General features: G+C 39.5%; 5 protein-coding genes and 1 long non-coding RNA gene across 10 annotated transcripts; 2 read left to right on the forward strand and 4 right to left on the reverse strand.

Annotated features, from left to right (window-relative positions):
* Positions 1-452: 452 nt before the first annotated feature.
* On the reverse strand, positions 453-4,569 carry Fzr (fizzy and cell division cycle 20 related). Its single transcript, XM_077409264.1, has one exon. It carries the CDS (start codon positions 4,230-4,232, stop codon positions 2,748-2,750), a length of 1,485 nt encoding a protein of 494 aa, XP_077265390.1. The 5' UTR covers positions 4,233-4,569; the 3' UTR covers positions 453-2,747.
* A 1,314-nt stretch (positions 4,570-5,883) lies between these two features.
* On the forward strand, positions 5,884-8,454 carry LOC143899404 (uncharacterized). 4 transcript variants are annotated; one of them, XM_077409697.1, is made up of 5 exons: positions 5,884-6,313; positions 6,878-7,006; positions 7,088-7,352; positions 7,799-7,884; positions 8,026-8,454. In XM_077409697.1, exons 1-4 carry the CDS (start codon positions 6,026-6,028, stop codon positions 7,834-7,836), a joined length of 720 nt encoding a protein of 239 aa, XP_077265823.1. In that variant the 5' UTR covers positions 5,884-6,025; the 3' UTR covers positions 7,837-7,884; positions 8,026-8,454. The 4 variants fall into 4 exon arrangements, 3 of the variants coding, with proteins under 3 accessions (XP_077265823.1, XP_077265817.1, XP_077265832.1); XR_013257484.1 differs by having other exon boundaries at positions 5,886-6,313; positions 7,423-7,884; XM_077409691.1 differs by having other exon boundaries at positions 7,799-8,454.
* Positions 8,405-12,943, reverse strand: LOC143899400 (uncharacterized). The gene is made up of 11 exons (XM_077409677.1): positions 12,633-12,943; positions 12,365-12,459; positions 12,124-12,278; positions 11,888-12,018; positions 11,677-11,812; positions 11,223-11,601; positions 10,569-11,104; positions 9,992-10,364; positions 9,579-9,907; positions 9,264-9,498; positions 8,405-9,153 (listed from the first exon to the last, which is right to left on the reverse strand). The coding sequence occupies exons 1-11, from the start codon at positions 12,709-12,711 to the stop codon at positions 8,791-8,793; spliced, it is 2,811 nt and encodes a 936-aa protein (XP_077265803.1). The 5' UTR covers positions 12,712-12,943; the 3' UTR covers positions 8,405-8,790.
* Positions 12,944-18,199: 5,256 nt separating this feature from the next.
* LOC143901746 (uncharacterized) lies at positions 18,200-19,003 on the reverse strand. The gene is made up of 3 exons (XM_077414265.1): positions 18,772-19,003; positions 18,491-18,679; positions 18,200-18,376 (listed from the first exon to the last, which is right to left on the reverse strand). Exons 1-3 carry the CDS (start codon positions 18,922-18,924, stop codon positions 18,215-18,217), a joined length of 504 nt encoding a protein of 167 aa, XP_077270391.1. The 5' UTR covers positions 18,925-19,003; the 3' UTR covers positions 18,200-18,214.
* Positions 19,004-19,041: 38 nt separating this feature from the next.
* Positions 19,042-19,517, reverse strand: LOC143901751 (uncharacterized). The gene is made up of 2 exons (XR_013258173.1): positions 19,421-19,517; positions 19,042-19,303 (listed from the first exon to the last, which is right to left on the reverse strand). It is a non-coding gene; the product is annotated as an uncharacterized LOC143901751 (long non-coding RNA).
* A 44-nt stretch (positions 19,518-19,561) lies between these two features.
* LOC143901725 (ubiquitin-like protein 7) lies at positions 19,562-22,406 on the forward strand. 2 transcript variants are annotated; one of them, XM_077414198.1, is made up of 5 exons: positions 19,562-20,294; positions 20,636-20,841; positions 20,962-21,098; positions 21,242-21,873; positions 21,933-22,406. In XM_077414198.1, the coding sequence occupies exons 1-4, from the start codon at positions 20,147-20,149 to the stop codon at positions 21,849-21,851; spliced, it is 1,101 nt and encodes a 366-aa protein (XP_077270324.1). In that variant the 5' UTR covers positions 19,562-20,146; the 3' UTR covers positions 21,852-21,873; positions 21,933-22,406. The 2 variants fall into 2 exon arrangements, with proteins under 2 accessions (XP_077270324.1, XP_077270314.1); XM_077414188.1 differs by having other exon boundaries at positions 19,563-20,294; positions 21,242-22,406.
* Positions 22,407-22,441: the final 35 nt, after the last annotated feature.

The following is a 22,441-nucleotide window of genomic DNA, read 5'->3' on the forward strand; positions in this document are numbered from 1 at the left end:
TAAACCTCGATGCATGTGTGACAACAGATATTGCATTTATAGTAGTGCATCATAGATTTAAGGATTAAATTATAAAAGTTAATTTAAAACTTTCACATTTATGTATAAAGATCTCCACAAAGCGCATTCTTTGGAATTTATACATTTTTGCCTAAAAAGAGTATATTTTCCAAAGAAACACAAGATATTGGTATTTATCAAACATTTAAATAATTCATATACATCAAGAACGTAAACGATATCATTTCTATAAACATATCTCTCTCTCTCTCTCTCTCTCTCTCTCTCTCTCTCTCTCTCTCTCTCTCTCTCTCTCTCTCTCTCTCTCTCTCAGCACAATAAAATATATAATAAATGAGTTATTTATGATATAGATAGAAGGATTGTCATTTGTATAAGACATATTGTTTTGCTTTGAAAATGTTTCTTTTTTCTTTTTTTTTTTAACTAGAAATATTATTTTAAAAAAATATTATATATACACACATTGTGTAAGAGAGAAATATTCATAAAGAAAATGCATCGAGTCCAAGAAAATTTTGACCATTGACTAAATTTGACTAGCAGACTTTAATCTATATACATCATTTGTCTCCTTTTTAGCGTTTCTTTCATACCGTCTCTTTAATATATAATAAAAGACAACAATTAGTTTTTATATATTTTAAATGATGACTTGTGATTTTATTAGTTTCAATATCTCACATTATTTGTCTATTTTGACACCATTTTCTTTCACGTAATTACATCTAATAGAACTGATATCGTTTACAATCATACGCGTGTGCATCTTTTTGGATTTCATTATGGGAAACAAAATGTTTCTCCATTTCAATCTAATCACGAATTATCGAACGATGTTGCATAGAAATTGCGAGGAAACATCTCTATTTGTAATTAGCTTATTATATACCTAAGAAGCTCTCGAATGCATTCTGGTGCATGTAGAATGCAGCGCACATGATAGGACCGTAACGCTGGCGATTTGCATTCCTTTTCTTTTACTTCCGGTGCGTCTTCCTAGTTAATCGTCGCGCGTGAATCGAGTAAAGCGTTATATAGGCGTGTACGCACTTCGTCTAACGATATAGCGATTGTATAAAAATATTTTATACATTATATTACTAGAGCAATAACCCAATAACGTATAATTATGCTACGTGAAAATCGTCGATTATCCGCTTTCGGCGGACAATTCGTGGACGAAATAATCACCTCTCGCTGAAAATTACATCTTGGTTTTTCAATAAGCTTTTTATTTCAGTTTCCTATTTTTTATTACACACACTCCGTGTACTCGAACGATATACGGTATCGCGAAAAATAGATTACGCATATATATGCATGTACGTTTGCGGGCCTATACGCACATTTTCTCGATTGTACAATTTTCTCTCGTCAATTTTCAATCTCTCTTTTACTTCTCCAATAATATTACGCAAAAAAAGTCAATGCGATATATTAAATATATATTCTTTTTGTTATAATATAAATTAGTAGATTCGCTTGAAAAGTGTCACGTTTCAACTTAATCTTGTACAATTTGCCGAGCATAAACTATAAATTAGCATTAGTCGTACAAGAATGCGACGGAAAACTTCCGTATATATGTAGAAGCAAATCCCTTTTTTATAGTGACTAATAGAGCACGTGGAGGACAGCAGAACAATGTCAAACAGTAGAAAAAAAAAATGAGATAGCCCTTCTTAGAATTCTCACAGACACTTCATTCTTTCTTTTTCAGAGCCTGATCAGTCTACAGATATTTTCAAGTGGGAATTTATTTCAAAGAGTTAGAGAAATATAGTGGTCAAATACATCCTTGAAAGAAGAGAGAACTGCAATTACAAATTTATAAAATGCATAATAGATCGTCGCTGTAAACTCTCAATCGAAGATGCCGCAAGATATATCGTGTGCTCCAACATCGTGATCATTCACGATGCAAAATATAGAATAGAAAAACGCAAGCGCGTTGTACAGAGTGTCCTAGACCAACTTAATTTCAATTACAGGTCCTATTGACAAATCTGGAGTAGATTTCTCTTGGAAAAAATCTCGTTAGTCGTGACTGTCTCGTTAAATAAAAGAATATTTGAGTTTGAGTTATAATATGATTTTAAATGAGAAAGAAGTATCGTAGTTTAATTATCTCGAAATGTAAAAGCTTACTTGGTCTTTTCATAACTTTATTATTAATAATAATAAAAAATCTGCGTCAGATTTGCCGTCGAGTTTCTAGGACACTTCGTGCAAGTATGCATAATCCTGTAGTGTAGCGACATATAAAAATAAGTGTATATAAAGTGCATAAAAAATGTAGAGCGTCTCGCAGCGATAGTCTCCAGGATGCGTGATCTTTCTTTTCTTTTCCTCGTAAGATTACTCTCTATCGGAGAATAGCAACGAGTATTGCACACAATTACTCAACGTATCGCAGACTGTGCGAAAGATCCACGGACTTATATCCTATACGTTGGGAACACCGCGTAGTTCTTATCTCTATACAACTATCTAAGAATGTTTCTTCTAGTACCTCTAGCGCAGTTATATAATGTGTACATATATGTTTCTATAAGTGTATATATATATATATATATATATATATAATTTTTTTAGAATACTCTACGATATTGTATTTATGGATGATAGATACGCGTGTATGCATATGTACAAAATACATAATAAAAGACAATTCTCGCGAGGCTTTGCCGCAACGACAGTTGCCAGGGCAGTCCGAGCACTATTTATCGGATACTCGTGAACAGATTCAGCACGGATTTATTCTCCTTCTGACTGCGGGCCTTGCTGAACACGTTCCAGAAGCGCAGAGTCTCGTCGCCGGCGCCAGTGACGATCGCCTCGCCGTCGGGCGACATTGCCAGGTAGAGCACCCGGTACGAGTGTCCGGTGAGCTTGGCCACCTGCGTGAGGCTTGGATACTTCCACACGAGGATCTGGTTCTGCGAATAGCCGTGCGTGCTGACTAGCTCGGAGCTGTGCTTGCTCCACGCCAAGTTGCAAACCTGCGAGCCGGTGTCGACGCATTGCATCGGTTGGCCGGTCAGCGTGTTCCAGAAGCGGATACAACGGTCAGCGGTGCCGCCGCCGGACGCCAGCAGGCCGTGATGATGAGGCGACCAGGCGATCGCCTTAACCGCCGCCAAGTGCTCGGTGTACGTCTGGATGGGCGAGAGGGAGTGTAAATTCCACACGTAGAGCCGATTGTCATTGCCGCCGGACGCCAGGTACTGATTGTCCGGTGACCATTTGAGGCCGCACACCTCTTGTCGATGGGCACCGAGTCGCCGTTCGCCGACGACGCACGGCGTCCTTACGTCCCTTTGCAGGATCAACCGGTCCCTGCTGCCGGATGAGAGAACCTCTCCGTTCCACGCCAGGGCTCCCACCCGGGCGCTGTGACCCTGCAGCTTGCTCACCTGCTTGTTCACCGCCACGTCCCACACCTGTACGTAGCCCATATGCGTGCCCACCGCCACCAGATTGCCTCGCTCGTTCCAGGCGACGGAGGTAACGCTGTTGCCGTCGCTGGACAGATCGCAGAGTCTCGTCACTTGGCTGGTGCACGCCGACCACAGATAGACGCAGCTTCCCAGGCCAACGCTGAGGACGTTTTGGGAGGACCAGTCGACCAGGTTCAGATAGAAGTCGTCCTGCAGCTCCGGAGCGTCCAACACTTTGAAGGGTATTCTCGAGATCTTCCTGGTCGCCTTTCTGGGAGACCTCAACAACTTTTGGCTCTTGGCACTGAGGGGCGACAGGGAGTACGGCGAGCTCTGATCCAGCAACGTCCGATCCTTGGTGGGCGTGGTATACTTGAAGAGATTCTTGGTGACCAACGGCGAGAGCACCCTGCGCTCCTCGCACTGTCCCTTCGCGTCCTCTATGCTAGCTCCGAGCAGCTCGTTCTTCAGCAGGCAGGAATAGGCGATGCCGTCGCGGCTGCCCTCGCCGTTCTCTCGCGTCTTCTTCGCCACCAGGCCGCCCCGGCCATTTTCGCTGATCATGGAGAAGGTGGTCTGCCAGTTGTTGCCCGAACGAGTGGGTATAAAGCGATCGTAGCTGTTGTTGCACGCCGACGTCTTCGTGGGGGAGAAGCAGATGGGCGAGTAGGTGGCGACGGCGCCGGGCAACGTCGCCGTGCCCGTCGCCGTCGAGGCATCGCCGCTCACCGGCTTCAGCAGCCGTTTCTCGTACTCGTGATGAAACATGACGCGGACGCGATGGATACGTCCCACCTCACCTCTCGACGGCAGTTCCCCGCTCACATAATTAACGTATCGCGGTCGCCTCTCTCGCGTGCACCGTTGCGAGAGGTCGTGCCCGCCGTGTGGCGCGTGGAGCCGAGCCGAGCCGAGCCGAGCCGAGCCGCTGCGCCGACAACTCCGCGATCGATCTCCGCGCGTTTCCGTTCGGCTTTCCAAGACGGTCCGAGGTGCGAGGTGCGAGCTGTTAACCACCGTCCCAGTCCGTCGTGCTAGCACTGGTTGGTTTAGGCAGCCCGTGCCGTCGCCGTCGCCATTCGACGTTCGACGGTCGACGTCAGGTTCAACTCGCAGCTCGCAGCCCTCGCAGGATCGAGAATCGAGGATGCCGCGCGAGGTCGAGCGATCGCTCCGTATCCGCCAATAGAAACGTGTCTCACGGAGCGATAAAGCTGCACTCGGACCGGGGTGGGAAGGTCGATCTTATCGACCGTTTTATCCCTTATTGATTGCTTCACGGTCTTTACGCAATATAATCTGCGATGATTGGGAATTAATAATATTGCCCATATATAAGAGATCAGCCATTTCGTTGCAATTTGCGCGTATATTTCACTTTTATTTTTGTCGACGTTTTGAAAAATATTCGTAATAGAATCTTTTGATAATTAAAATTCTCGTCGTTTCAACCCCGATCTGAATTATCCGAATTATTTAGCACAACAATAATAAATAATAATTTATAATCGAAGATTACTGTCGCGAATGCAAATGTTCATGATTTCTCCTGTGAAAGATAATCTAAATTCTTTAATACAAAAATAAAATAATATTAAATCATATCAAGGCAGAATAAAAATGTTACTTAATAGAAATTTTGTAATAAAATTTTGATGATAAAAATCCTTGTTTCAATCCCGCTTTGGAATTATTTAGCACAATAATTATACTGAACACAATAATAAATAATAATAACTTAAATCGAAGATTCTGTCGTGAATGCAACTGTTCATGATTTTTCGCAAAAAAAGATAATATATAAATTCATTTATCTAAAAGTAAAACAATATTATCGTATCGAAACGGTATACAAATGTTAATTAATTAATAGAATTTTATAATAAAATTTTGATGATAAAAATCCTCATCGTTCCAACTCCGCTCTGAAATTATTTAACGCTATAATTATAATAAATAATAATTTACAATCAAAGATTACTGTCGCGAGTGCAACTGCATGTTCACGATTTCTCCCGCATGAAAGATAATCTAAATTCTTTTATTTGAACCGAAATCACATTTATCTAATTGCCGAATAAAGGACACGTCGTTTTCAAAGTAAACCTTTGAGTCACCGATTTTCTCGAACTTTTAAAATCTCGCTTATCTCGAATCTTCATGTTTTTTCCTTCCATTCTATTCAAAACACACATTCGTTCCATTTAAAAGGCAACAAATGTCGATGGTCAAGAGATAAAAATTATTATCGGGACAAACAGATTTCTCATCGATAAAGACGAAGGAATTTAAAAACTTTCTGGACGGTTAGAGAAACCGGATGAGTGTTATTTATTCCACGTTATTTCTCCACCGTCTCCACCTCGAATGTCGCGATTCGTGCCAATTGCAGCCGCGCATCGCGCATACGTGATATTGGTATAGTATGCCAGAAGGAGGAAACTTCGCTAAAATCGATCGCGGAATGGCATTTTTAAACGCAAAAGGTGGCATATGTGGCGAGGCCCGTTCACCGGCTGTGCGGTAGAAGGAGCGCACCGTCCACCGAATTGGCGGCGTCAATGCGATCGCGATGCCTCGCCGTCGTTTCTCCCGACGGCTCGGCACCGCTCGTTTCGGTCGTTTCGGATGAGTCATCCGACGAACGGAACGGCGAGCGGAGGCGGAGAACGAGGGGGAGCTTGTTCGACGACACGCTGTCGAGATTGTCGAGAAACGTCAGCAGGGCGCGACGCGGCACGAAGGGCTTTGTTTACCGCAAGATACGGCCGACGATGGCGTCAGACAGAGACGACATTGGGGATCTGAGCGACGTTATTCTGCAAGAGAATTCGGATGCCGAGACGCAGGTAAACGCGCCGCTCCGGTCGTGTCGCGGGACATGCGGACGGGAGATATGCGATATGCGTTTCGTGCCGCTTTAACCTTTCACACTTATCCAGGCAGATAAATAGATTATTTGTACAGATCCCCGCTGTAAACTCCAAAAGTTTTCCATAGAAAACTTGGATTTTTTTTAAGGGAAATAGGAATTATCGGTAGGCAACAGATATTTGCTAATCACATTCCGTTGCTGATTCCGTTACAAATTACTGGTTATCTTATATTTTTTGTGCAGTGTAAACCTTCGGATTTATCGCGTAGTTGAGAAATATAATTAAGATTTGATAAGATAAGAGAGTTTTGGAGTAGACAAGATTCTTAAGATAAACGATAGGCTTCTTGACTTGTGTTTTTCTTTAATTTCTATCTAGTTAGTTTTTACGTTATTAACTATCTATTAAAGTTCTGTCATTTATTATCTATTCAAGTTCTTCGGAAGCAGATCCTACAATTGGATCTTTTTCCATAAAAACTTTATAAACATATTTTAACGAATTTAATACAGCTTGACTTTAATTAATGTTGCGCAGTGTAAACGCAAATTGAGCAAGAAACCAAAGAGAGTGCTGCAATTTTCGGATGGAGTAATGGAGGAATATTCGTCGGAGGATGAAGTTGACGCACCAAAGAATAATAAAACGGTGTCGCAGATAGATACGGTAATTATGCAAATCTTGTAACTTGTTACATCAATTTCAATATTTCAACGAGAATAGAAAATAATAATACATATTTTATAGAAAAATATGACTTGGTTACCATGGGCGTGGCATCAAACTACGTGGTTCAGTTCTAAAATGTTGGATGGTTGCGATTACGTTGGCGAATGCCTGGCCAACTTCTTTGGTATAACAGCGCCCAAGTATCAGTTCGAGATCAATGAGTTTTATAGGCTACAAGCGCTCGAAAGAGAACTATTTCATAAGCAAGATTTGGAAATGGGTGGCTGGAATGAGCGAAAGAGGAACAATCTCATAAGTAGCGATGATATATTGACGAATGAACGTAAGTAAGGATATTAGAAGGAATTTGATATTGAGGAAACACGTTACATTTTACAAATTCTCTATTTTAGAATGCGTTTAAAACATTGCCTACGCGTAGCTTTGACAGGGATTTATTGCTCAATTCTAAATTCACTAGAAAATTGCAAATGGAAATAATGAATGCTTGAATGATTTCAACCAATATTTTTCTACGCGATATTAAAGTTTTTTAAATAATATAAAATAACAAATATAATTATTACACACAAGAAAGTATATGATGTAGGACAAAAATTGAACAAATTTATTGCGATATATATGGAGTTTTAAAAATGAAAGCATTTAAATGAAAATCTTGCAAAACTGCCGCCCTCTCAAGTTAGTTTAAATTAAATAAATAAATAGGTTGATATGTATGTTACAGAGATTTTGTGTAATTCGTTTTTTTTTTGGTGAAATTTCTAGAGAATCCACAAAAAACCAGGATATTGTGGAATGAATAAAAATTACACAATTTTACTAGTGATTTTTCAAAATCCTAGGTTCTATCGGTAAGCTAAAAATTTTATTAATTTATATTTGAAAATATAAATTATATGTTTATAAACGTAAAAGATGTAGATATAAATTTATATTTATTTTTAAAAGTTATATTTATATTAATAATTTTTATTTATCCCACAATATCCCAGGTTTTTATAGATTCCCTAGGAATTTTGCAAAAAAACGAAATACACGAAATCTCTGCGACATGTATAAGAACTGTAAATATTAAAAGTTTTAGTAATAGTGTTATTCTTCGTATCATTAATCGTTGTAATAGATCAAGATACAATTTATTGTGTAAACTATTATATATAAGGTACTTATAACTATATTAAGTATTATATCTGTTAATATTATAAAAAAATATGTTAATTTATTGCGAAAGAAAATTTGTTGAATCCTGCATTTGCACATACGTCCATATGATAATAAATAATATATTCAAACATCACTTGCTGTTAATTATATCAGCCGTGACTCTCATAGAGTTATTATGCAATCAATAAGGCCAATAAATGTAATTGAGATAAATGTCTCTGTATTTAATAAAACAAATATTCTTTTTATAATCAAAATTTTTTAGCATAAAATTATATTCCCTCAATAAAGTATTTTTCAAAAGCATTTTTGTAAATTTACGGATATCAAGAAATAGTGCAGCATAGCAAACGTACAATAGTAGTATGATAACTTGTAAGGATAAAAATACATATTGCTCTCGATAGTTTATCTTCGAAAACATCTTGAAATCCTTCGTTTATTACGTGTTTCATTTGCCGCGTATATTTGCAATCTTTTGTTGATTAAAATCCCAAACACAAAAGTTACAGATACCCTGTAAAAGTCTTTTAGACATTTGCGTTTTCTAGATTGCTCAATGCAAACTAAAAGTTCTTGTATTCTAAACAAAATTATGTCTCCGGCACAAACCTATGCAGCGCGCTAGTCAAAACTAGCAGGGAATCTTGGAGACCCTGTGGGAAATGTCTTTGCAACCAGGAACCTTTATACTGCTCTATATGAGCCAACATCTTGTTCGCTATGTCGGTCCTGAAAGTGGGTGGCAGATTACATACTCCTAGATTGATGACCGCGAGTCCCATGTTGCTATTCGGATTCACACCGACTCCGATCAATGTTCTGCCGATTTTACAGGCCGTAAGCATCAGATCGGATGTTAATTGCAATTCCTGAATCTCCATAGATGCGAATTTGGAGGACAAGTTCGCCTCGTACAACGAATGGGATATTCGTTTGATCTGCTTCGTCATTTTCTACGAACGTATAATAGCAAATTAATTCGCAATATCCGAGTCTTACCTTGTTATTCATTTTTAAGATACACTTCGGATATTCAAACAAGCGAGCACGCAAGTGTACTTACAGCGAACAGATCGGCCGAAAGATACTCCAGATTCACGTTATCTGGATCGGTCAGTAATCTATATAACGTGGAACCGCGATTATCTGGTATTTGTTGCAAGTCTTTGACTGCTTGATTTTTACTCAATGTTAATACCAACGTGTCTAAACGTCCCAACTCCAATATCGCATTGCCGATTTTATACTCCGAATCTTGAAATACGTGTATGTCCAATAACTTCGTAATATATCTTTCTCTGCAAAACAAAACGATTTTATTAAACATGAACATATGATATTTAATAATCGTGGATTGTGCAAATTTTGCGACAGGTACCTAACTGACGCAGATAACTCAGGGATGTCGTAATTATCATCAGGTCCTAAATCTATTTCCGTTGTTGGATTCCAAGATAAACCAGCCGCTACTAGATAACCGATCCACGCGAAAGGATGCGGTGTAAGATGATGACTGCCCGACCAGTGTGCAACAACGACACCGATCGAGTTCTGTTCCAGAGAGGTTTTTATCGCGTTTCTCGTGTTGGCATACGTCGACGCCGGACATCCCGCCAAACTATTGTAACTAGCTGTGCCAGAGCTTGGTAAAACATTACCGCCCGCTAGTCTGAACGGTTCCGTCCATTCGGAGAAATCGTAATCAGCCTGTAACATTCGGATATCAATAGTGCAAATTTTATTTGAATAATTGTCCCCGTAAATATATTATGAAAAAAATTTTGCTGTTACCTGAAATCCGTATTCAACAAATACGATATTAGTAGGAATATTGTGAAACTCGGATTTGGAATGTAAACTATTGGAACATAAAAGTAGAGTCGCGTTCGAGCTTAAATTGAGGATATGCCAGAGTTCTTGAAGGCACGAGTAAGACTTGAATACTTCCGACATGTCCGTTTCGAGCGTATCGTTAACGGATACGCTCAAGTCAAAACTGTCAGCTTGCACCAATAAAGCGGTTAATCGTGGGCCTACGTGAACATAATTCAAGCTAGGGAATACTGCGAGCAAATCTTGAAAGATGGGCCACATTTGCATCAGGTGATGTTGGCTGACATTAGAATCGACGTCCAATGTTGGGACTATATCTAAATGGCGATCCCTGGAAATATTAATTTCCAAATATTACGTAACATAAAAAAATTTTAATCTATCTTCACTCAAAACACAGACTATATAATATATGTAAAGAGACCGCTAGTTATTAAAAATAAATGAAAATAGAAGAGTGTAAGATGATAGAAATAATAGAAAATCTCTCATTTGAAAACAACAGATCCTTAGAATTATAAATGTGTAATTGTACCTGCAATATCTATCTAGAGTCACCATCTCGGACTTGGAGTAGCAAAGCTGCCAGTCGCAATTTTGTACAAGTCTGGAGTAGAGGTGCAAATGTGAGATTTTAAATGACGACAATAGATCAATAATGTGTAAAAGGTATTCCAATGTCGGTACGCGTCCTCTGGGAGAGATGTCCAAGAGTATGCCGCGATGAACGAATCTCGGTTCATCTTTGATAAAGACAGGTTCTATCTCGCACGCTTCCGATCTACTCTGATTCTTAGTCAGACGCAGAATCTGCACGAATGTGCAGACCGCGTAACGCAACCCTGCTAGACTTCCAGCGCTCACTTTAATGGAGTTATGCGTAATGTGCAACTGATAGCTGTCCGCAATGTTAAAAAGGTTTCTATTTACGACGCATTCGATCGTATTGTCGTCGAGCAGCTTGCCGCAACTAGGTTGCACTTCGCCAATCTTTACATCGTGACCCAATTCCAGCAGATGAGTTCTGCTAATCTCCCATACATCTAATATTTTATGTACAGATTCACTGCCCTGGGGAATAATTTGTGAGCACAATAAGAATTTATATGTAAAATAGAGAGAATTCTCTGTCAACGGAACAGAAAATTTTATGAATGTCTTAGAAGCGTCAGTGTACCCTGAATCTTACCTGTATTATTGATATAAAAAGTTCCTTTCCAGCGATAAATGGGGCCGTAAAGTTTTTCAGTTCGTTCACAGTCTTCGGTTGTGGCCATAGCAAGTTATAGATACTTCCTTTATCGACGATAGATTTGCTAGGACTCTCTTTGACCGCATCACGCAAAGGCACATCATACGCCGGATCCGACGACTTGGTAGATTCGACCGACAGTTGGCTCATATTGCACGTGAGACTCTGATAATAGTTCGTATCTGGGTACAACGTAGTGGCACTGTGTATCGTTTCGTTCTCATTCAGCATGAAATTCGATATAAATCTTAGAAGGAAAGAGTGTAGAGATTGCTTTTTCCTGGACAATTCGTACGGCGTTTTCCCCGCAAATGTTCTGTAAAAGAAATATATTGCCATTTTATATGCTTGTACACGCGAGAATAATATATTCGTAAAATTAATCGCTCACCCTTTGGTAGCCCGTACAAGAGGATTTGCGCCAGCCTGCAATAGCTCCCGACAGATAGCGATGTCGCCACGATTCACTGCATCGTGTAACGGCGTTGCACCGCAACCATTCTCGGCATTTACATTGGCTCCTTTATCTATGACGAAGATTCTAACATGATGAAATGTTATTTTCAGGTGTCAGCCCCCCATCGCGTCTGTCTATACATTACCAAGTAAACACGCGATAATGTCTTTGTTCCCGTAACATGCCGCCCAATGCAGCGGTGTGTTCTTACTACCCTGCGAGTCCCACGAATTAACGTCTAATCCTGCATCTAGCAACTGCACTACTCTGTCTACTCTGTGAAAAGATACGTACCCATCGTTTTGCGATATTGATCATATAAATTATACCTCGCAATTGAAAAAGAAGACCAGGAAATCAAGGGCCGAGATATTTACGTACTCAGAAGCAGCTGTTGCCCTTAACATTTCATCTATATAAATACGTCGTATTGCATCGCTCGAGGCGACGTCTACCGCATTATGTCCATTCGCGTTCCGCACAGCTGGATCGGCACCGCAATTCAGAAGAGTTCTCACAATGTCCGCTTGGTTAATCTAAACATAATAGGCGTGATAATCCAAATGGAAGAATTCGAAGAGAAAGAAAATTGGAATTGCGACACTGAGCAGAAGCGCATTACCTTCGAGGCATATGACAAGAAAGTTCCTTCTTCCAAGATCGGTTGATTCAATATCTTGTCTCTCGTGATGCCCTCCGTGGAATTACCGTTCTCACCTGCGGCAGAGGAAGACCGACAATGTAAACAGCAAAAAACGAAGGACGTTCATATCCCTCCCGTTCGATCTATCCCAATACAAAGGCAGTTCGCGCCAAGTTTGAAGTTTGAAGCGAAGGAAGGAAAGAGGCAGGAAGAAACCGCGGCAAACGCATATCCCTGAGATACGTACAGGCGTCCAGGAGCGACCTGATAATGTCAGTACGTCCGTGTTCGATCGCCGTGCGAATGTTCTCGCAGATGCCTTGCATCTCTGCTCGGGTTCGGCCTGCAGCTCGGAGTACGGTGGGTCAAGCCGGCGCGTCGCCAGGCGTCATCGGGCTGTCATCCCGCTGTCAGATGTCAAAGAGACTCGCGCCGGTCGTATCGCCGAACTCCCGCACGGCATAGCAGCGGCAAGCGACGCGCCCGCGGCCCGCACGCACCAGTCCACGCACACACGGTACACGGTAGGTACACGCGCCACGATGACGTTTGCGCGCGCGCAATCGGTGCAGGTGCAGGTGCACCGCAGAGCCGCCACGAATTGCACCTTCGTAAAGTGCACCTCCGCTCCGTCATTTTCATTATTATTTATTTTTACAGATTTACTTATTATAGCGATAGTAATATATAGACTATTAAATTAAATAAATTTTTTTATTAATAAATTGCATAAGTGCTAAACCAGAGAGAAACCTTGAGAGAGGCCATCCCGGCCTTTTTCGTGTGTTGCATTTTCCGACGCGCCGCGCCGCCTGAGAAAGTGCAACTCAAAACTCAACCGCCGACCGCCGAGCCGCCGCACAGTCGGGCGTCGGGCGAGAGGTGGAACGCGTTGAGTCGAGCCTCCGGATCTGGCCAATCACGTTCCGCCGCTCCGCGCCGCCGGCGCGGCGGATCGATACGGTGACGTAGTAGGCAAGGGGGGGGGGGGGGGGGGGGGTTGGGGGGGGGGGGGGGGGGGCCACCGCTTGCCCGGGCTTCCCCGGCGGCGCGCACCCCGTCCCAACCCTCCTAGCGGCGCACGCAGCCCCCGGCCAAGAATATCCCCGCTCCAGCTGGCTATTTTCGGCCACGCCCCTTTAGCCGGCCCGCAAACCACGGGGCGTTGGGGTTAAACCGAGCAAAACCACGTGTTGGTTCCCCTTTTTTCAGGGGGCGCGTGGGAAAATGAAACACAAAAAAAACCCGGGGTTTGGCCTCCTTTTCAGGCTCAAAAGCGGGTTTTCTCTAATTTTTTATCGACAAAAACGTTTATCGTTAACTATCGTTCCCGATGATTATCGAAAAAGCTTTTTTCCCTGTAATAGCAGTTATCGACAACCTCGTTTGGTGTTTCTTTAAATTTCCCGAAAAATGTCAAAAGTCTTGCCCGAGCTTTTTGCGTCGATCCCGGGGAGGCCCCTTCGCAAACCCCCTTTAAACAAATAGGGGTGTGAGTCGAACCCGGGCGGTGGTAAAAATTGGTATATCCCAACGTTTTGCATATTGGGGTGAAAAGTAAAAGGACCTTGAGTTCGAAAAACCTTTTTTTCCCCCTGTCTTTTAGGGAAAAGGAAAATAAAATTTAACCTCATCGTTAGATGAAATGCAAAAAAAATACTCATACTTGATCAAAATTTTTTCTCTTTCGTTAAAAATTGGCACTTTTTCCCTTTATTTTTTTACAGCATTTTTATACAAAAAATTATATCTTAACTTATTATTTTAAACCCCCCTTTTTTTAATTTTAAAGATGGGAAAAAAATTTCCCCCCAAAAGGGGGGCCCCCCCTTTTTTAAAAAAAATTTTTTTTTTTAAAAAAAAAAAATTTTTTTTTCCCCCCCTCCTTTTTTTTTTTTTTTTTTTGGGGGGGAAAAAAATTTTTTTTGAAAAAAAAATTTTTTAAAAAAAAAAAATTTATTTTTATTAAAAATTTTTTTTTTTTTTTTTTTTTTTTATTTTTAAAAAATTTTTTGGCAGTGAGGTTTTCCCCCTTTTTTTTTTCCCCCGGGGGGGGGGGGAAACCCCTTTTAAAATTTTAAAAAACCCGGGAAATGGTTAATTTTTTTTGGGAAAATTCCCCCTTTCCCCCCCGGGGGCCGGGAAAAAAAACCCCCAAAAAAACCCCCCTTTTTTGGGGTTGGAAACCCCCCCGGGGCCCCCCCCCCCCAAAAAAAAAATTTTAAAAAACCCCCCCCAAAAAAAAAAAATTTTAAAAAAAATTTTAAAAAAAATTTTTTTTTAAAAAAAAAATTTTTTTTTTTTTTTTTTTTAGGGCCAAATTTTTAAAAAAATTAAATTTTTCCCCCCCCCCCGGGGGAAAAAAAGGGGTTTTGGCCCCGGGGGGGAAAAAAGGGGGGGGGGTTTTTTTTTAAATTTTTTTTTTTTTAACTTTTATAAAATTTTTTTTTTTTTAAAAAAAAATTTTTTTTAAAAATTTTTTTTTTTTTTTTTTTTTTTTTTTTTGGGGGGGGGGTTGGAAAAAAATTTTTAATTTGGGTTTTTAAAGGGGGTTTTTTAAAAAAAAAAAAAAAACCCTTTTTAAAAAGGGGGAAAAAGGGGGGGAAAAATTAAAAGGGGAAATTTTGGGGGGGTTTTTTAAAAAGGGGGGGGGGGGCCCCAAGGGGGTTTTTTAAGGGGGTGGGGTTTAAAAAGGGAAGGGGGGCCCCCAAAAAAAAGGGGAATTTAAGGGAAAAAAAAAAAAGGAAAATTTGGGTTTGGGGGGGTTTGGTAAAGGGGGTTAAGGGGGGGGGGGGGGGAAAAAAAACCCGGGGGGGGGTTTTTAAAAAATTTTTTTTTTAAAAAAAAAATTTTTTGGGGGGGAAAGGGGGGAAAACTTGGGGGGAAAAAAGGGGGGGGGCCCCCCCGGGGGGGGGGGGTTTTTTAAAAATTTAATTTGGGGGGGGGGGTTGGGGGGGAAAAAAAAGGGGGGGGTTTTTTTTGGGGGGGAAAAAAAAGGGGGGGGGGGGGGGGGATTTAAAAAAGGGGGGGGGGGGGAAAAAACCCCCCCCAAAGTAAGGGGGGGAGGGGGGGGGAAAAAAAAAAAATATTTTAAATTTTTAAAAAAAAAAGGGGTTTTTTTTAAAAAAAAGGGGGGGAAAAAAAAGGGGGGGTTTTTTTTTGGGGGCCCCTTTGGGAAGGGGGGAAAAAAAAAAAATTTTTTTGGGGGGTTAAAGGGCCGGGGGGGGGAAAGGGGAAATTTTTTTTTTTTTTGGGGGGGTTTTTTTAAAAAAAAAAAACTTTTTGAAAAAAAAAAAGGGGAAAAACTTTTTTAACCCCTTTAAGGGGAAATTTAAAAAATTTTGGGGGAAAAAAAAAACCTTTTTAAAGGGGGTTTTTTGGGGGGGGGGTTTTTTTAAAATTTTAAAAAAAGGGGGGGGGGGTTTTTTTAAAAAAAAAAAGGAAAGGGGGAAAAAAGGGGGAAAAAAATTTAAAAACCCGGGTTTTTAAAAGGGGGGGAAAAGGTTTTTAAAAATTTTGGAAAAAAAAGGGTTTTTTTAAAAAAAAGGGGGGGGGGGAAACGAAAAAAAAGGGGGGGGGGAGGAAAAAAAAAAATTTTTTTAAAAAAAATTTTAAAAATTAAAAAAAAAAGGGGGGCAAAAAATTTTTAAAAAATTTTTGGGGGGGGGGAAAAAAAAAAAATTTTTAAAGGGGGGGGGGGGTTTGGGAAAAAAAAGGGGGGGGGCCCCCGGAAAGGGGGGGGGGGGGGAAAAAAGGGGGGGGGGGGGGGGGCCAAAATTTTAAAATTTTTTTTAAAAATTTTTTTTAAAAAAAATTTTTAAAAATTTTTTTAAAAAGGGGTGGGGGGGGGAAAGGGCCCTTTTAGGAATTTGGAAAAGGGGGGGGGGGAAAAAAAAATTTTTTAAAAGGGGTTTTTTAAAAAAAAAAGGGAATTGTTGAGGTGTAACTCGATTCACTGCAAATTTAAGATGTCATGTATCTAAATGTCATGTATAGCTATCGCTGCAAAAAATTATAATAAACAAAAATATAAAAAAACATTTTAAAAATAATTTTTAAAACTGTAATGTACAGAGTAAGAATTAAGTTTTACATCTTCTTGATGAAGTTGGCGCCTGAATATTTTTTAGTGAACTCGAGTGTTCTGCTGACTTTGATGCTATATTCCTACTTGTTTTAAGGAGGCTCTTACCCGGCTGCTCTAATCAATGTAGCAACCGAAAAATTATCATTAATAATTGGTTATAAAATTATCGGAAAATTAAATAAAAAAATAAATAATGATTTTTACATAGTGTAAGAGTAAGTTATATGTTCTATTAGTGTAAATATTAAAATTTATACAATAAGTCAGTTGACTACGTCAGTGCTAAAGAGCAGAACATGCGCGTGTCACAACCACAACGTCGTCTGTAGCAGTCTGCAGCTAAGTGAGGTGTAGCCGTGTAGCGTTGTAGCGAATGATGCGATGAAGAGATGGAGCCAAAAGAAAGATATAACGTGAGAATGCTGAGAGGGAAAATGAAAGGAAAATTCGCGAAAATAAAGGTTGTCAATGCGCGAGAGAATAATTATGCCGCTACCATACAGCGCAGAGAAAAGACATGTGCAAGTGAGGTTAGAAACTTCGCGCGATTTTGACACTCGGAAGATCATTTGCCTAACCTGTCGTACGTCATATTAAAACTACAATATCTTTTATAACTCATCGTCAACACCAAGTTTTCTTCTTATCATTAGAAAGATTATTATTTTAACTACAATTCCTTAGTTTTTTGTTTACCTGGCTCGCAAACTTGCTAAGAAAATACATCGCTTCCGGTAAAAATTTTAGTGTTTACCATATGCCCTGTGTTAAAAATGCGAATTTCAATACTGATATTTTTACAGTTTTTATCGTCAACCTATGCTCAAGTTTTGGGCATCGGTCCGTTGTGGTTCACTTTACAACATATATTAATTTCATAAAGATCTGTCATATTATGATCGAGGTAAGAGCCTCCTTAATAGTAGCAGCCTTTGGAATAGCAACCTTTCTTGATGCGCAGTTAGTAAGGTTCTGATGAGGATTAGAATCTCCAATTTCATTTCTTGCATTCTCATACACAAAGTCTGTACCTTGTGAACAATCTATTGAATCACCATCGATAACACATACATCCTTATTATCTAAGAAATTAGCTGCAAACAAAAGAATATGTCGCACTTTGAATATATTGATGTACAGCTGTTACTGCGCAAAAATATCAAACAGAAATATAAAAATACATTTTAAGAAACAATTTTAAAATTTTAATTTACAGAGTAAGAATTAAACTTTACATGTTCTTAAAAAAATGGGCGCATAAATATTTCTTGAAGTACTAGAATGTTCTGCTAACTTTGCAAGTGAATATGGGGAATTCCTACTTGTTCTAAAGGATGGAATAGTAGCAGCTTTTGGAATAGCAACCTTTTTTGATGTGCAGTTCGCAAGGTTCTGAGTAGCATCAGAATCTCCAATTTCATTTCTTGCATTATCAAATACAAAGTCTCTATCTTGTAAAAAATCGTCATCAACAGTCATTGTTACGTCATCGTTGTTGTTATCTAAGGTATTAGCTGCAAACAAAAGAATATGTTGCACTTTAAATATGTTGGTTTTAAAAATTACCTGCGTCTACAGTAACTACATATTACATAGTTTTAAAAACATGTTAAAGAAATCAAGCAACTCAAAAAACGGATTTTAAAATAACAAAAAAAATATTACAATATATTTTTATTTACTTATTGTTAGTAATTATTAAGGACCTTACAAAATAATCTGTACAAACTTGATAGGATATATTAGCACTTTTCAACAACAAAAGTAATTAGGTAATAAATATCACCATTTAAATATTGCGAGTGTTCAGAAGTTTCTTGTGGCATATTTGTGCAGACACTTAGTACTTGTGGAGTCGCTGATAAAACTGAATTATTTCCATGTTCAAGTTCTTCCAGTAAATTCTATATGCACAAACAAATGAGTACATTTTTAAAAAGCAATTACTGTTTCTATTGAATATAAAATAAGTATGTTGTGATACACATATCATAACTTAAAAGGTTTATGAAAACTACCTCCTCATCAGGGATACTGTCTGCGCAATATTTACTTCCTTCGACATACTCGGCTCCTACTATTCCAATTACACGTAGCTCAAGTTCCGTCAGTTCAAGTTGCGCAATAGCTTTATTGCCCGTTAATCCCTTTGCCTTGCGTAAATCTTTTGCTTTTATAGAAGTGCGACTTTTTAAGTCCCCCCATACCTTAAACGTATAATTATAAATAATCTGTTATTACATAAAACCTGTAAGATTTTGTGATTATACTAAATATATGTGCATGCAATTGTTCGTACCACTTGCCATTGTTCAACTGTTTTTGTTGCTCCTTGAAAGGAATTTAATTTATTTGCTAATTCTGTCCACTTTTTCTGAGTTTCTTCTTTTCCATGTAGAGCATGAAATTTTCCTTCCGCGAGACCCTTGTGCAAGTAAAAATAATCCACCATTTTCGTCAGTTGCACCTGCGATGCTCTTGAAGTTCTTGTTTTTTTCCTATTTTATATTTATATCTTATATATTTAGATCTTATATATTTTATATCTATATTAATTATAATACATACTTATACGTTTGCGACATTTTCCAAAATAATGATTGCGGTTAGGCGAGGGACAGAAACGACGTTTTTATCGTACTCGCGTGGACATAAAGTAAAGCAGAGAAAAACATAAAACGCGTAAAAGGCTATTGTACAATATCTTTCGCGAATTATGCTTTTCTCTACCTTATTTTACGTCCACGATTGCGACAAATATACGTTTCCGCCTCGTCGGCAGCCTTATTCGAATAAACAAGATCGTTTCTTTGCTCACGGTCATAAATCCCCTAGAAAATTACTACATTTTAACTGCTTAAAATCTGGCAACGTTGTACAGTTATCGAATTATTTCGATACGTCTGTAACGATATTTGCATCGATTAGAATCGTTAAGGCCATCTTACAGAATCACCTACAATCACGGTCGTCGGTCGCGCAAGCGACAACTGTCGGTAATTAACGATACCGATGTTTGTCGCTAAGAAGTTAGAGAATCCCGGTACAGGTTCTCTCTGGCTAAACTGACTTGACTTGCACGTTTTTGAAAAGCGCACCCATGTTAGTTTGAAAATGGCGGATGTGCAAACTTGTTACTTGAGGATCGAGGAATCATAACATTACATTTTTGGACGCATTGTTGACTGTGAAAATAAACGGGCATTCTCGACGTCTTCGATCCAACGGCTTGGAAGTATTCCTGCAGTGAGCATCATAAATCTCTCATTAAAATTAAGACAGCATTTACGAATGAAGAATTGAAAGTTGTTCGTCGTCGTCGATGACGATCGTATGGGTATTCCCTAGAAAAGACGTCCAGCTATTTTCTTCTTGATCGTGCGGCGCAAGAAAAAATATAAAAGAGCGTTCCCTAGGAGGCACATACAGCTGATTCTCTCCCCTATGACTCGTGGTGTCAACAATGACATTTGTTCGTTCGCCCGCATAATTTGCAAAACGGTAACCTCCGTACCAGCTCGTCGCGTGTGCATTCAACTCGGAACGGGAGAAAAGAGAGAGCCCAGGAGGAGATTCACGCGCTCTGGAACTCTGAGAAGAGGCGGAGGAGTCGAAGTTTGAATACCGTGTTGAGAGTAGAGTAGCCCCTTGGAATCGAGTCAGTCCATTTAATTATGATAGCCATGGAGCTGTTGTTCGGGGTACAAATAAATTCCGAAATGGTCATGCCAATCACGCTCAGCGGCGTAAACCTGAAGACGAAAGTGGAGACGCTGAAGCAGGAAGCCGCGGAAAGGTGGAATCTGCCCAAGGATTCATTTGGTAAAAATAATTTTGCGTTATTTGGAGATTGGGTCTTTGTCACATGACTCTTTGTACTCTTTGTTACTCGATCCTAAGTTTAACATCAGATTTTTCGAATCTGTTATATCTGAAATGTGTATCGAGGTATTTAGCTATTACAAATTTTTACTGAATTAGCTTTGTTTTCAATTCTTAATAGATTTTTTTTTTTTTTTTGAAAGATTAACTCTAATTCAGTCAAAGAAAATATGATTAAAATTCAGGGTCTTTGAAACATTCTGTGTAAATCTGTTATAAAATAAATTCAACTAATCTTTGATTTAAACGCGATATTGACGATTGTCTTCTTTTTCCTTTAGAATTTATTTATTGTGGGCTTGTACTTGAGGATGACGCCACGGTGGAATCTATTGGATTGAAAAATGGATCGATGGTACATGCATTACAGAAGAAAGAACCAGAATCATCAATATTGAACAAACATATATCAGAAGATTGCATATTACAATTGGCATCGGCATTTAAGTCTTTCAATGAGACACCAGCGTTTAGAAGCGCTCTGCATGTAATTATCGTCTAAATAATGATTCTGCTTGATATGTCTTTTTATATTAAATTATATGATTAACTGTTATCGTGTATTATTGGAGGAAACTTTTATAAATAAACATTTTTGATGTTTCAGCGTTTAAGTAAAAGGCCAGAGGTGATAGACAATATAATTTCTTCTTCTCCTGGATTACACGAGGATGCAGTCGCTATTGCCATGTTACAGGATCCTGATTTAATGGCGCATTTCATAGATGTTGACACTGTCAGAAGGTGATTAGTGATTTTAATTTGTATCTCTCTGTGTTCAGAAATTTTATGCAAACAGCACATTTCTCGAAGAAATACATTCTTATTTCACATCTGGTTTGTAGCGTGTGAATATGGATTTAAACTTTTTTTTTTCATATATTTAGAATTGCAGAACTGCATCCGGTATTAATTGAGGCGGCGCAGAATATCGCGGCGGCTGTGCACGAGGAAGCGCACAACGCAGCCTCCAGCGGTTCCTCCAGCAGTTCCGTGGCCAGTTCGCAGCCCACCACCGCACGTTCCTACAGCATGGATAGTATGAGCCTCGAGGAAGAAATGGCGCGTGACATCGCTCACTTTTTCGCTACGCAGCCTGTAAACGATAGCAATTTGCGTTTTCCTAACGCGTTGCCGGCCGCAAATTCACAGCGACCGGACAATCCACCGTCCTCCACATCCGAGAGCGCCAATCAACCCCCGGCCGAGAATCAGAGCACCGGCGTGATCACGTCGCAGATGTTCATGGAAGCTATGAGACAAGCCGCGCTGGCGACCAATTCGAATCCACAGCAGCCGGTCACGTCGCCGGCGACCTCCTTGTCACCGGTGTTACCGCTATTTTCGCCACCGATCAACGATCTGCAGCGGCAGTTGGCACAGATGCACGAGATGGGTCTTCAAGACGACACCGTAAACATTCAAGCGTTGCAGTTTACCAATGGCGACGTGCAGGCGGCCATCGAACTCGTGTTTAGTGGTTTCTATGATAATTAATGGACAGGAACGATGAAACAAGGTAATATAAGTGATTACAGTTTGTACAAATGGTGTCTCAGAAAAAACAGTGTTTTCCAGATGAATCAGCTTGGACATCCATGACACGTGTTCTCAATTTGTAACATAGGTTGATGCTGAATCATAGAGAATGTGTTCAAGATGTTTGTGAAATATACTGCTTGACGAAGACTTTTTTATATAATTTTTAAGGTACATTGTTCATTGATGCTAATAATATAGTAAGATCTTTGAACTTTTATCTTTCACGAACTCGTATAAAGACTTATTCTAATTTCTCAGAGTGCGGAAGAATACGATGTACTTCGTTATTAACATCGACGCAGAAAATATATCAAGAAAATTGATGTTATGTATATTAAGAAAATTTTGTTTAATGAAATTCTACTTTTGTTAAATGCTATGTATGAATTTTTATATTTCCGACAATTTTGCATTTATGTATATTGCTCAAGCGAAACTGACTTACTTCTTCCATGTAACGTTTTTGCACTGTTACAATATGAATGAACCAATACATTCGGAAATATCACATATGTTGTAGTTATCTCTAAATTCTAATCATTACT

Source organism: Temnothorax americanus, unplaced genomic scaffold (assembly GCF_048541705.1).
Source record: "Temnothorax americanus isolate GAGA-0224 unplaced genomic scaffold, ASM4854170v1 Scaffold10, whole genome shotgun sequence".
Lineage (NCBI taxonomy): Eukaryota > Metazoa > Arthropoda > Insecta > Hymenoptera > Formicidae > Temnothorax > Temnothorax americanus.

Excerpts from the sequence above, each read along its gene's own strand:
- Fzr (XM_077409264.1), bottom strand. The coding sequence starts at position 4,232 with ATGTTTCATCACGAGTACGAGAAACGGCTGCTGAAGCCGGTGAGCGGC.
- LOC143899404 (XM_077409691.1), top strand. The coding sequence starts at position 6,026 with ATGCGATCGCGATGCCTCGCCGTCGTTTCTCCCGACGGCTCGGCACCG. Across the intron at positions 7,007-7,087 it reads CGGTGTCGCAGATAGATACG|AAAAATATGACTTGGTTACC; the intron begins GTAATTATGCAA and ends CATATTTTATAG. Across the intron at positions 7,353-7,798 it reads TGATATATTGACGAATGAAC|AGAATCCACAAAAAACCAGG; the intron begins GTAAGTAAGGAT and ends TGAAATTTCTAG.
- LOC143899400 (XM_077409677.1), bottom strand. The coding sequence starts at position 12,711 with ATGCAAGGCATCTGCGAGAACATTCGCACGGCGATCGAACACGGACGT. Across the intron at positions 12,460-12,632 it reads CAGGTCGCTCCTGGACGCCT|GTGAGAACGGTAATTCCACG; the intron begins GTACGTATCTCA and ends CCTCTGCCGCAG. Across the intron at positions 11,602-11,676 it reads CTTGTACGGGCTACCAAAGG|AACATTTGCGGGGAAAACGC; the intron begins GTGAGCGATTAA and ends TTTCTTTTACAG.
- LOC143901746 (XM_077414265.1), bottom strand. The coding sequence starts at position 18,924 with ATGGTGGATTATTTTTACTTGCACAAGGGTCTCGCGGAAGGAAAATTT. Across the intron at positions 18,680-18,771 it reads CAGTTGAACAATGGCAAGTG|GTATGGGGGGACTTAAAAAG; the intron begins GTACGAACAATT and ends TATACGTTTAAG. Across the intron at positions 18,377-18,490 it reads ACAGTATCCCTGATGAGGAG|AATTTACTGGAAGAACTTGA; the intron begins GTAGTTTTCATA and ends TTGTGCATATAG.
- LOC143901725 (XM_077414198.1), top strand. The coding sequence starts at position 20,147 with ATGATAGCCATGGAGCTGTTGTTCGGGGTACAAATAAATTCCGAAATG. Across the intron at positions 20,295-20,635 it reads TCTGCCCAAGGATTCATTTG|AATTTATTTATTGTGGGCTT; the intron begins GTAAAAATAATT and ends TTTTTCCTTTAG. Across the intron at positions 20,842-20,961 it reads CGTTTAGAAGCGCTCTGCAT|CGTTTAAGTAAAAGGCCAGA; the intron begins GTAATTATCGTC and ends TTGATGTTTCAG.